We start from the raw sequence: 13,331 nt of genomic DNA, 5'->3' as shown, positions 1-13,331 counted from the left end.
ATTTGCTTATACATGCATGTGTGTAAGTGTTTGCGCCAGCTTTTGTACATACTTGGCCATGTGAAACCTGTTAAAGTAATGAGGACTACATGATCTGAAGATCTTATTAGAAAAAACTGGACTTAAGTGATAATAAGAAGCCAGGAACAATTCAGATATTCAGATATTTTTCCTTATATGACTCTATAAACAAACTCAAACTCAAAGTCTTCGTTGAGTTTGTCCTTGTTGATTCTTCCCTGCAGTTATCATTTTAGATTAAATAGTCATGGACTATGGAGGTAATATGGATAGCTTAGGAAAAAATGGTTAAAGAATTTTTGTTCAAATATATAGGTAAGCTACTGCCACACATTTAGACAGCAAAAGTAGGACAGAATGCCATGAAACTTAGTCCACTTAGAGTTTGAGATTTGGAGAGCCAACTTTCAGAAAGCTACCTCTTCTGGGTATTTCATATATAATTAGGAATTACTGCTATAAATAGCCATCTTTAGTAATTGCTTTGTGATTCAAATAAGTAGGTTTTCTGTAGGTGTAGTTAACTGAAAGAAAGTAACAGTATTCTACTTAAAATGGTTTTAAAACACAAATGACAATAACTAAAACACTAAAAGAAGTAGGATGTAGCTCAGTGGTAGAGCATTGCCTAGCAAGGTCCTGGGTTCAATCCCCAGGACCAGACACATACCTTTTAATAATGTTAATATAATGTTTATGACTGTTCATATTGTCAGCCACTAGAATTTGAATAATTATATAAGATTAATTTATATAATTAATTATTATATAAGATTAGATCAAGATTTAAAGAAATAAAAATTAATTAGGTTCATTTTTCTCTAATCCTGCATTGTTGTAATGTATTTTAACATTAGTCTTCCATTGCTTGAGATTATCCTGTCACTTTTTAATTGGTTTCTGATGTGTTTACAACCACAATCTTTTGCTGATGCACTTATTGACTGTTGGCTATTTCATCAGAGAATATTCAATCTGCTTTACTCATAAGGCATTCCTTTATTTGATCTTCCTAATATCCTTCCTTTCCCAATTTTGGGAGCTTTCAAATTTTTATATATATGACAAGTTTTACACCAAGAATATGAAAAAATTTTTAACTAAAAATCTACTTTTTCTTGTGATCCCCATTCTTGGAGTCTGGGGGACAGGGAGTGTGGGGTGAGGTACCTTGCCTCAGACACATTATGGAAGGGGAATGAAAGAAAAGTCAGAAGTCACTCTTAAAAATGACAACTAAAGGACTAGGGATGTAGTCGAAGAGAGCTTGTGTGAGGTGCAGTTACCGAAAACTTACTGATGTTGGATTTTCAGATATGTTGAGGATTATCTACTGGAAGGAAATCAGAATGGAGACCAACATCAAACTGGCCAGTAAATTATGAAACTGATTCTTCACTAGCCTTACTTATTTCATTTAAAAATTTGCAGATTTTATTAAGGTACCAAGGTTTTAACTAGTTCTTCCTGGATTGTACCAATACTAGTTGTCTGGACACACAGCATATTCTTCTATTTATAACACATAGTGTTGTTTGTTTTTAATATTCTAATTGTTTTTCAGTCCATAGTAATAATCTTATTCTCTCTAAAGCATCAAAAGCACTTGAAATTGGTTCCCTTGGAAAAAAAATATATTTGTTTTTGTATGCACGATCAATAAAATGTTTCACAATTATGTTCAATTCACTTGGAAGATGAGTTTTCTCAGACTTCTTTCTCAAGTGCTCTCATTTGGGGTACATTTAATCCATCTAGTTGAATGGTTTTCTTTCTCTTTACTCTTTAGTTTTCTGAGACCGTGGTCTACTTCTTTTTTATGTAGTGCTGAGGATTGAACCTAGGATTTCATACATGCTAGGCAAGCACTCTACCACTGAACTACATCCTCAGTCCTGACCCTGTACTTAAATTAGTCATCTGTTTGACCTGACCAGAGAGTCGGCAGGATGCCACACAAGCATGGTTCTTGACCAGAGCAGATGTCATGTCCCCTTTGATATTAGGTGCTGCCTATCTTCCTCCACCCTGGAGTGAAAGATCCTTACCTCTAAAGCACTGTGGTCTTCCACACTCTTGGAAATGTTCCTGATTAGCCAGGAATTCTATGCCACATACCTCTGACCTCTTTGGACCTTGTGGTTCAAAAAAAAAAAAAAAAAAGAAACAAGATAAAGTATGACTTGATTATGTTCTTCCCATTCGCCCTCCCCCACCAGGGATTGGACCCATGGGCACTTAACCACTGAGTCATATCCCCAGCCCTTTTTACTTTTTTAATTTTGAGACAGGGTCTCATTAAGTTGCTGAGGGTGGCTTTGAACTTGTGATCCTTCTGCCTTAGCCTCCCAAGTGGCTGGGATTATAGTTGTACACCATTGCACTTGACTGATTATATGCTATAAAGAGAAAAGAATGATTTTTTTCTCAAAGAAATAAAAAGAACAATGAAAAACTGCTAAATACAGTTATGCTTTGCATAAATAAGAGATATATTCTAAGAAACTTGTCATTAGGCAAACATCGTGGAGTATACTTGTACCAACTAAGATAGCTACTATATCACTAAACAATGTAATTTTATGGGACCACTGACACATATATGGCTTGTCATTGACATTAACTTCATTTTGTGCACATGATTATAGTTTTTATGGAGACAGTGGTTTCCTTAGCAACTATGAATTCTCAACCACTTCTCTCTAGTGTGTGTTATTTTCTTTAATAGGCTGGTCCTAAAGTAACAAAATTTGTCAGTTTCTTATTCAAGGATATCTGTCAAAGATTTTCTTTTTTCCTTCTCTGTTACTCCCAAACAAAATGAAATATTCAAAATCTGTTAATTGCTTTTAGCCAATTAATATTCTTTTAGGAAATATTTTCTGAAAACCTATTATGTACAAAACACTGTGAGCGTTACTAAGACAAGGCAAGACTTATGTTCAATTCCAGGCAGTATAAGTGTTACCCATATAAATGTAAAGCAAATGATGTGTGAAAATCTGTCTGTTCTACTGTTGTCTATCCTTTTTTTTTTTTTCCTTTTTTCTGCTAGCACTAATTATAGTGAAACTTGACAAATAGCAGTGCATTGGGATGTGAATTTTAGTGGCCCAAGTTCAGATAGAAAATATATGATATAAATGAAGGTCTTTGTTGTTAAGTAAAATAGACTTTGTTAGTTACCAGCAAAAACTTGGTTGATGTCTTATTTATCTTTACTTTGAGAACATATGAAAACTAGTCAACAAATTTTAATTCTGACTGGGCACAGTGGCACATGCCTGTAATTCCAATGGCTCCGGAGACTGAGGCAGGAGGATCGCGAGTTCAAAGCCAGCCTCAGCAAAAGCAAGGAACTAAGCAACTCAGTGAGACCCTGTCTCTAAATAAAATACAAAAAAGGGCTAGGGATGTGGCCCAGTGATCAAGTACCCTTGAGTTCAATCCCTAGTACCACCCCCCCACAAAAAAAAATTTAATTCTGGGGTTTGGGTTGTAGCTCAGTAATAAAGCACTTGCCTTGTACTTATGAGGCACTGGGTTCAATCCTCAGCACTACATAAAAAATAAAATAAATAAAATAAAGGTATTGTGTCCATCTACAACTAAAAAAATTTTTTTTTTAATTTAATTCTGTTAACCAGTTCGTCAACAATATTATTTAAGTATGTTTGTATACACAACTGTGTGTTAAGTATTTTAGATCCAAAAGAAGAATTAGACACAATCTTATTTCCTCACAAGGAGACTTTATAATCTAGTTGTACATAAAAAATCTATATATGGTAGAACATGTAAGGAACGATTGAGCCAAGTGCAGAGTGACATAAGCTTAGAAACTCTATTGAGGAATTTAGACTGATTTATTATTAGATTATTATTGATTATTATTAGATTGATTATTGTGTAAGCTTCATTAGGGAGAAAAGATCTTTTCACTGGGCATCAAAGGAAGTGAGACAGGATTTATCAAAACAGCCTTTCATGACTTGGTTAAGGTCTATCTGCCTTTCTCGAACATGACTTCTGTTTTTTACATTGCCCCACATCAAAAGTATTTGAACAAATGAGGTCTCTGGAAGTTTAGGCATTCATTATTAGAAATCCTTTTCAAAGTTCTGTATCAGAAATATGCTTTGGAAAGGCTGTCATGGTTTCTTACAGTTGTGTGTGAGGTTTCTGTAGTAAAGATCGTGTTGTCAATCCCTGAAAAGTTGTTGGTTATCAGGCATTTCCAGAGAAGTTCTTTGCCTTCCTATGCTATCCTTCAGGAATGAAATCCTTCCACAAAACTTTTTTCTTTTTCTTTGGTACCAGAAATTGAACCCACTGAGCCACATTTTATTTTTGATACAGGATCTCCCTAAGTTGCTTAGGGCCTCACTGATTTGTTGAGGCTGGCTTTGAACTTGCAGTCCTCCTGCCTCAGGCTTCCAGCCACTGGCATCACAGGCATGTGCCATCATACTGGGTTCCACAAAACTTTTTTTTGTTTTTTAAAGAGAGAGTGAGAGAGGAGAGAGAATTTTTAATATTTATTTTTTAGTTTTAGGCGGACAAAACATCTTTGTCTGTGTGTGGTGCTGAGAATCGAACCCAGGCCGCACGCATGCCAGGCGAGCGTGCTACTGCTTGAGCCACATCCCCAGCCAGGTTCCACAAAACTTTTAAAGAATTTAGAAAACTTCATTCTTCATTCAGGAGTAAGGGCAAGAGTTGTGAGATGTTAGAAGCAAACTTTTAGTTGCACAGATCATTTTTATATCCAAGTTCTGTGTTAGGTGCTAATTCTTACATTAAAAATAAATAAATAAATTCAGGCAGAGTTCTTGCTTCTGGGAGCTTACCTGTTAAGAATGCTTGATATTTAGAGAGTGAGAGAGATATTTGAGTATTATTTTGTGTTTCTGCTTGGTAGGGGTTGTGTCCCTATATGCCTTAGGATGCCTACTTTTCTCATTCACTGTTTTACACCAAATCTGAGTTTGTGTTTCCACCTGGATTTGTAACTACTTTGACCTTCTCAGTGCTATGCATAATGTCACTAATTCAGCCTGATTGTGACTTGAATAGAGCCAAATTATAAATTGTGTTTAGAGCGTCACCTGCTCCTTCTCTTGCATAGAATATAGCACCTAGATGCTATCTTGAGTGCTTAACTGGCAATACTTTGTCAAGGTTTCCATATTCTTTACCTCTTTCTATTCCATTTCCTATTCTCCTTATCTCTGTTTAGATGCTGACATCAGAAGGCGCACAGCCTCAAACAGCAAACCCTTCATTTCTTCCCAGTCCTTGTAAGTACTTTCTTTCTTTTTTACTTTTAATAACCTTGGGATGTGGGTGTAGGGAGAAATAAACCCAATAGATGGGTATGTAAAGTCATTCCAATTCAGGAGGAGGCAAGGTTCAAGTAATGATCTTGCTTGATGGTGATGAACCTACAGGAAGAAAGAGAGTAAAGATTTTTTATCTAAATGGGATGGGCTTTTGTGAAGGCAAAGCTTGCAGTGTGAATTGTTCTTTGCTGACTTCTATCCTAGACAATAAGGTCTCAAGAGAGAGATTAATTGTGACTTTTGATCATGAAATCAAGTTGAAAAAGTTCCATACTATAGACCCAGCTATGGTAAATATTAGTTCATTTGGGATGAACAGTAGTCTTTACAGTCTACAAAGCAAATTTACTCACTTTATTTTGCAAATGGACATTGTAGTGTCCATTTTGTAGTTAAGAAACTAAAGTTTAGGGAAAGGCAATACAGAGCCCTTAACTAGTAGTGCCATCTAATGCTAGTAAGTGGGATTTGAACCTGAGTCTTAGGACTATAATAAGATCAGTATTTTTTCACTGTGTCTGAAGATGATAAGTGAAGAAGCTGAGCAGACTTGGGGTGCTATGGGCATTTCCTCAGCTGAGAAGTTACTGCATTTGATCTCAGATCCTAAAGGGAAGGCTCCCTTTCTTTTGCCTACACTCAGTTTTCTTTATTTTCTCCTTTTCAGTTCCCATTGCTTCCTGCATTCCACTTCTGCTGAGGCGGTGGCTATGGGGCTCCTGAAGCAGTTTGAGGGGATGCAGCTTCCAGCTGCCTCAGAGTTAGAGTGGCTAGTCCCAGAACATGATGCCCCTCAGAAGGTAGGCTCCTCAGCATCTTTCCCTGTCCAGGAGGCTCTGAGCCTTTCTTATCTTGCTCTCCTTCTCACTTGTTCCCAGTGTGGGATGAACCTGTATTTCCTTCCTTGCTCATAGAAGCCATCTGTTATAAATGTATTGAATGAATGAATGAGTGAGTGAATGGTAGCTTGCCTAGGTTTTTCCTAAATTGTCAAAAATATCAATATAATGGCTCTTTCACTGTTATTCCACATAACTGTTCACTAACCCCAGAGTTAGAACTCTTGTTTTGTGGCCACCTTCAAAACACTTAGAAAAAGTGAATTGTTTGGACTCTTCTTTGCCCTAAAATTGAATCTTTAAGTCATGAAGCATCCCGGCATACATCAGCAAAGGGTAACACAACCCTGGAATGCTGTGTCTGTATTTGCTTCTTGGAACCACAAGGCCCTTGTTTCTCATACCCTGCTGTCTTTTAACTACGTTTCTGTCATGTCCAGAAGGATCAAGCATATGTGTTCCCTCAGACTGTCATTGTTAGCTCACCTGTGCTTTTCTCCTGTAGCTCCTGCCCATCCCTGACTCACTGCCCATCTCACCAGATGATGGGCAGCATGCGGACATTTATAAACTGCGTATCCGTGTTCGTGGCAACCTGGAGTGGGCCCCACCCCGGCCTCAGATAATCTTTAATGTTCATCCAGCACCAACGTGAGTAGTCAGTGACTGTGCACTTTGGAAAAAGATATATTCTCTTTGAATTGTCAGACTGTCATTCATACACACACACACACACACACACACACACACACACACACATATACATATATACACACACACCCCTTTATAAAGGGATATACATATATAAAACTTTATTTTGTTTATTTAGTTTTATGTGGTGCTGGGGATTGAACCCAAGGCCCTACACATGCTAGGCAAGCACTCTACCACTGAGCTACAACTCCAGCCCCTAGAACTGTCTTCCTATCTTCTTATCTCTGCCTCTGGTTATACTTTCCACACAGTTCTGTTCATTTAAAAGCAAGGGAAGAGCCAGGCACCATGGCACATGCTTTTAGTCCTGGTTACTTGAAAGCTGAGGTAGGAGGATGGCTTGAGTCCAGGAGTTCAAAACCAGCCTGGGGGGCTGGCATTGCGGCTCAGTGGTAGAGCACTTGCCTAGCACATGTGAGGCCTGGGTTCAATCCTCAGCACCACATAAAAATAATAAAAGTGCGTGTGTGTGTGTGTGTGTGTGTGTGTGTGTGTGTATATATATATATATATAAATATATATATATATATATACACAAATATGGATATATGGCCTGGGCAACATAGTGAGACTTCTGCCTTAAAAAAAAAAAAAAAAGGAGAAGGAGGAAAAAAATAAAAAGCAAAGGAAGTGTATTATCCATTTTTGTCCTTAAATCCTTACTTTTAAGAATTAATAGTAGGGCTGGGATTGTAGCTCAATGGTAGAGTACGTGTGATAGCACGTGTAAGGCACTGGATTCGATTCTCAGCACCACATTAAAAAATAAAATAAAAGTATTGTGTCTATCTATAACTAAAAATATTTTTTAAAAAGAATTGAAAGTAATACATGAGGAGGCTGAGGCAGGAAGATCACAAGTTCAAAGCCAGCCTCAGCAACTTAGTGAGGCCCTAATTTAGCAAGACTCTCTCTCGAAATAAAGTACAAATAAAGGGCTGGGAATGTGGCTTAGTGGTTAAGCACCTCTGGGTTCAATCCCTGGTACCAAAAAAAAAAAAAAGTTATCCAGCTGGGTGTGTGGTGCATGCCTGTAATCCCAGTGGCTCAGGAGGCTAAGGCAGGAGGGTTGCAAAGTTCAAAGCCAGCTCAGCAATTTAGCAAGGCTCTGAGCAACTTAGTGAGACTCCTATCTCAAAAAAAAAAAAAAAAAAAAAAAAAGTGATAGATGTAGCTCAATGATTAAGTGCCCCTGGGCTCAATCGCTGACATCAAAACAAGAGTAATTCTAAGGATTCTTCAGAATCCTCAAGCAGCTACCATCTTCCAGATCTAACTGGAAATGAGGCCTTTATTCTTTGGAATTCCCAACCTGTTGCCATCCTCCCAAGAGTTTTGTGAGCTTCTTTTTCTTCTCTTTTTAAGAAGAGATGCTTCTCTCTTACTGTTCTTTTCCCCTTTACTATTTCTTACCCTTATATTTGTATAGACAGTGTACTTCATTATTGGGAAGAGTCATTGAGACCTAAATCCTACTAGCCTCAGTTTGAATTAGTTTTCCCAATAGGTTCATTTTATCCAGCTTTTAAAAAGACAGATGAATTCTCCTCTCTTCCTATACTTAACAAGACCTCTGTCATTGTGCAGCAACTATCTGCCAATCTCCTTTGCCTTTCCTTAGGAGGAAGATTGCTGTGGCCAAGCAGAATTACCGCTGTGCCGGATGTGGCATCCGGACTGACCCTGGTGAGTTTCTTCTAGTGCATACTGCCTCCAGAGTCTTTACCCTCTCTTACATCTAGGAGAGAGGGAGCCAGTCAGAGGTAGTAAGAGGTGGTAATGGGCAAATTGAGGGGAGAGAAAAAAGGGCCTAAAGTGGGGGGAAATAGGAAAGAATACTGCAATCAGAGGGAAATCATCTCTGGAAGTTAATAAATGGGGTGGCAGCAAATTAAAAAGCTTCTGCATAGCAAAGGAAGCAATTAAGAATGTGAAGAGAGAACCTACAGAATGGGAGAAAATCTTTGTTAACTACTCTTCTGACAGAGGATTAATATCTAGAATATATAGAGAAATCAAAAAACTTCACACCAAAAAAAACTCAATTAATAATTGGGCAAATTTATTAAAGAAATAATTTTCTAAAGAAACACAAATGGTCAACAAATAAATACAAAATTTTCAACATCATTAGCAATTAGGGAAAGGAAAATAAAAACTGTACACTGAGATATCAGCTCATACCAATCAAAATGGTAGTCAGCAAGAATACAAACAATAATATATGCTGGAGAGGATGTGGAGAAAAATGAACACTTTTTCACTGTTGGTGAGACCATAAATTAGTTCACTCCTTATGAAATCAGTATGGAGGTTCCTCAAAAGGAAATGAAACCACCATATGACCCAGCTATACCATTCCTCAATATTTATCCTAAAGAATTAAAATCATCGTACAATAGTGATACAAGTATACCCATGTTTATGGCAGCACAATTCACAATAGCCAAACTATGGAACCAGCCTAAATGACCACCAACAGATGAATGGATAAAGAAAATGTGGTAGATATACACAATGGAGTTTTATTCAGCCATAAAGATAAATGATATGTCATTTGCAGGAAAATGGATGAACTTGAAAATATTATGTTAAGTGAAATAAGTCAAATTCAGAAGGTCAAGGGGTCGTATGTTTTCTCTCACATGTGAATGCTAGAGTTGAAAAAGGAAAAGTGAGGAGTGGGTGGATCTCATGAAAATTAAAAGAAGATCAGTAGACTGTAGTAAAGGGACCAGGGAATGGGAGAAGGGGAGGAAGTGGGGAAGTACTGGGGAGTGATATTGGCCAAATTATATTGTTATATTTTGTGCATGTACAAATATGTAACAACAAATTCCACCACCATGTACAGCTACAATGCACCAATAAAAAAAAAGAAAAAAGAAAAGAAAAAAAATTATCTCTGGGAGTATATTACCAGGCTGTATACTGGAGAAAATTTTAGTTTCAGCTAGATTCTTGGAGGTTGGGTCTTATCAGTTCTGGCAGACTGTTTTCTCAGTGACTTCTAGGATAGGATGTAGGGACCACAGGCCTCACTTGTGGGTTTCTCACAGCTTTGGGGAGTTTTTACAGTGGTGGCTAGAGTCAACTGCTCATCTATTTCTGCCCTTTGAAGGATCAGCAGAGCTGCCTTATCAGCTTGTAGACACATCTGGCTCTTTGACTTTCTGAATTTTGCAGATTATATCAAACGGCTGCGGTACTGTGAGTACTTGGGAAAGTACTTCTGTCAGTGCTGTCATGAGAATGCTCAGATGGTTATCCCTAGCCGGATTCTGCGCAAGTGGGACTTCAGCAAGTACTACATCAGCAATTTCTCCAAGGACCTGCTCATTAAGATATGGAACGATCCTCTCTTCAATGTGCAGGACATTAACAGCGCTCTCTATAGGAAGGTCAAGCTGCTCAATCAAGTCCGAGTAAGACTCTTGAAAAGATCACATCGTAGATTTTTACTCTTCTCCCTACATCCCCTTTTTCTCTTCATGTAGGGTTTCCCAGGATCACCATACTCCTTTTCATAATGTCAGAGCTGTAGCCATTTTATCATTTATGCTCTGTGTACTTTTTTTGGGGCAGGGGAGTCAGTGCTGGGGATCAAACCCAGGGCCTTATACTTGCCAGGAAAGGGCTCTACCACTGAGCTATATCCCCAGCCCTCTGGTACTTTGTTAATCTCTTCCTATTTCCCAGCTCCATGCCTAGTCAAAGCCTTAACTCTGGCAGTGGCAGCTCTGAAGCTATAGGTAATGCTGGATGGCAAAAGCAGAATTTCTCTCTCCACTGAAAATACTACTGAATAGAAAATAGGGTGGGGAAATATGAATTCCAGAGTTCTCAGTTGCTGCCAGCAGTGTTTGTGATTGGGCATTGACCTGGCAGAGAGGCCTTCTCTGACTAGAGATCACTTTGAAGCAAGTTGTTAAGAGAATACAGTCTGACTCTGACTGCTACATCTAAAGCTTCCAGAACCCCAGGGTTTAAAGATACTGCTCTAACTAAGAACTGAACAGGGGGAAAGAGCATGAGGAAAAGATTAACATTAAACTGAGACGAATGAAGGGAGGGAAAGGGAGAGGGAAGGGAAATTGCATGGAAATGGAAGGAAAACCACATCGTTATAAGAAATCACATATATGAGGTTGTGAGGGGAAAGGGGGAGGAGGGAGAGAACGGAACAACAACAGATGAGGTAGAGAGGGAAGATGGGAGGGGAGAGGAGGGGGGATAGTAGGGGATAGGAAAGACAGCAGAATACAACAGTCACTAATATGGCATTATGTAAACATTGTGAATGTATAACTGATGTGATTCTGCAATTTGTATTTGGGGTAAAAATGGAAAAGCATAACTCACATGAATCAAATGTATGAAAGATGAAAAAAATAAAAAAAATAAAAAAAAATAAAGATACTGCTCTAACAGCCAGTTCTCTCCTCTTCTCCACACTTCCCCACCAAAACGTCTTTCTTTCCAGCTGCTGCGGGTCCAGCTGTATCACATGAAGAACATGTTTAAGACATGCCGACTGGCCAAAGAGTAAGTCTTGTGTGGAGGGCAGTCCTCCCAATGAGTTGATTTCTCTGACAGGGATGTGTCCTAGTAGTTGATTCTTAGGTGAAGAAGAAAAATAGGGGAATTTTGCAGACATGTCCAGAAATTATATACAAGAAGACACAACAGTAGCTGTATCTATAATTTCTCTGGAGTGGGGAATATGTGGCCACCACTCTTTGCAAATTGGTATGGACTATTCTGAAGGAGGTTATAAATAAGTCACTTCTGTCATCCAGATACCTGTTGGTGTGGGAAGGCTAGGTGGCCTGGAACACTGGAAGAATGTTGCCCACTTTCATTAGCTTTTCTTTCTCCCCTTTGAATAGGGATTTTTCTGTACAATGTGACATATAAAATGTTCATTCACTACCCCCCCCAACTTTCCCTGTAGGCTTCTGGATTCCTTTGACACAGTCCCAGGCCACCTGACAGAAGATCTCCACCTGTATTCCCTGAGTGACCTGACCACAACCAGGAAAGGGGAGCTGGGGCCCCGGCTTGCCGAGCTCACCAGGGCAGGGACTGCCCATGTAGAGCGATGCATGGTGAGACAGTCTTACTCTAGCATGCAGCTGAGACCTTGCTTTAGGACACAAGGAGTAGGTGGGCCCAGGTTCTTCCTGATTGGCTTCAGAAAGTTGGGATGGCTAAGGACACTCTGAGAGAAACTGAAAAGGATTGCTATTCTTTAGATTAGTAAACTGCAGTCATCCAACTGTGTAGAACCTAGATTAGAAGAGAAATTGGTTCTGGCAGCTCCTTGGTAGCTAACAGCAGCCCTCACTAAAGAATTGTTATAAGTGGGGAAAAAAACTCTGGAGAAGAATTCTGAGTCTTGGCTTTTTTATTTTCAATACTGTAACCAAAAGAAATGATTTTGCTCTCTTTGAGGTAAGCCTCATTTTTTTAATCTCTGCAATGAATTATATGTATTATCTTTTCCTCTTAGTATTTTTGAAGATTGATGAAATGATTTATATGCCACCATTTTGTAAATTTTAAGTATTCTACAAATATGAGTTATTATTGTTCATCCTATACTCAACATGCCAGAAATTCAGAAATTCCATTTTTAGATCTTCCCATCTTGGACTCTCCCCACTTTATGGTCCTGTGGCAGTCCCAGAATGAGAGCTCAAAATGGGATGTATGTAGAGACTCCTGTGTCTCTGGGGGTATTGGACTTACTTCACTCCAAATTGACCTGAGACTGGGTATTATTTTGGGGAAACATCCATGTCTTCACATTTTATCTTAATTGGCAGTATTCCTATTTCAAAATAAAATCATTAGCCAGACTAATACTGATTTTAGGAAGTTCATGATGGCACCATTCCTTCCTCCTCTTTCTCTCTCCATTGAGAGACACTCTAGTCTGTGCCTCTCTTGTCTCCACCTTAAAGTTACAGTCTAGCGCTGGCTCAAGTTTGGCTCCCATGGTAAATCCAGCCCCAATCTCTCCTCTGTAGGAAGTAGAATCCCTTACACCACTCAGTTTTATTTATGCTTTGCCTGTCCTCTCCTTAGAATTCCCCTGTGCCATTCCCTCATTCTGCTATCTATCTCTTTCTTCCTCAGCTCTGCCAAGCCAAGGGCTTTATCTGTGAGTTCTGTCAGAATGAGGAGGATATCATCTTTCCTTTTGAGCTCCATAAATGCCGGACCTGTGAAGGTAAGGGCTAGTGCTAGGAGTGGGGCAAGAAAGACTGAACACAAAGTTAATTTCTTTCCTTTGAGCCATCTCCATTAGCAAGGGTGTGGTTTGATTCAGCAACTCCTGTATTTTACCACCAGAACTCTTAGCCCTGGTAGTGGGAAGGGGCTACAGCAATGACTTGCTTCCAGCCTGAA

The 13,331-nt window shown here is 38.9% G+C and overlaps 1 protein-coding gene across 2 annotated transcripts in view; it reads left to right on the top strand.

The window, feature by feature from the left end:
• Nucleotides 1–13,331, top strand: part of Rubcn (rubicon autophagy regulator) — a 63,120-nt gene that overhangs the window by 47,036 nt on the left and 2,753 nt on the right. For both annotated transcript variants that reach the window (XM_076868226.2, XM_076868225.2), the window contains exons 12-19: nt 5,261–5,321; nt 6,031–6,163; nt 6,708–6,853; nt 8,539–8,603; nt 10,104–10,342; nt 11,401–11,462; nt 11,872–12,025; nt 13,059–13,152. In XM_076868226.2, coding sequence (XP_076724341.2) covers nt 5,261–5,321; nt 6,031–6,163; nt 6,708–6,853; nt 8,539–8,603; nt 10,104–10,342; nt 11,401–11,462; nt 11,872–12,025; nt 13,059–13,152 — 954 coding nt within the window. The remainder of the gene's footprint in view (nt 1–5,260; nt 5,322–6,030; nt 6,164–6,707; nt 6,854–8,538; nt 8,604–10,103; nt 10,343–11,400; nt 11,463–11,871; nt 12,026–13,058; nt 13,153–13,331) is intronic.

Source organism: Callospermophilus lateralis, chromosome 10 (genome assembly GCF_048772815.1).
Source record: "Callospermophilus lateralis isolate mCalLat2 chromosome 10, mCalLat2.hap1, whole genome shotgun sequence".
NCBI classification, from domain to species: domain Eukaryota; kingdom Metazoa; phylum Chordata; class Mammalia; order Rodentia; family Sciuridae; genus Callospermophilus; species Callospermophilus lateralis.
This window is presented reverse-complemented; position numbering and strand designations above follow the sequence as displayed.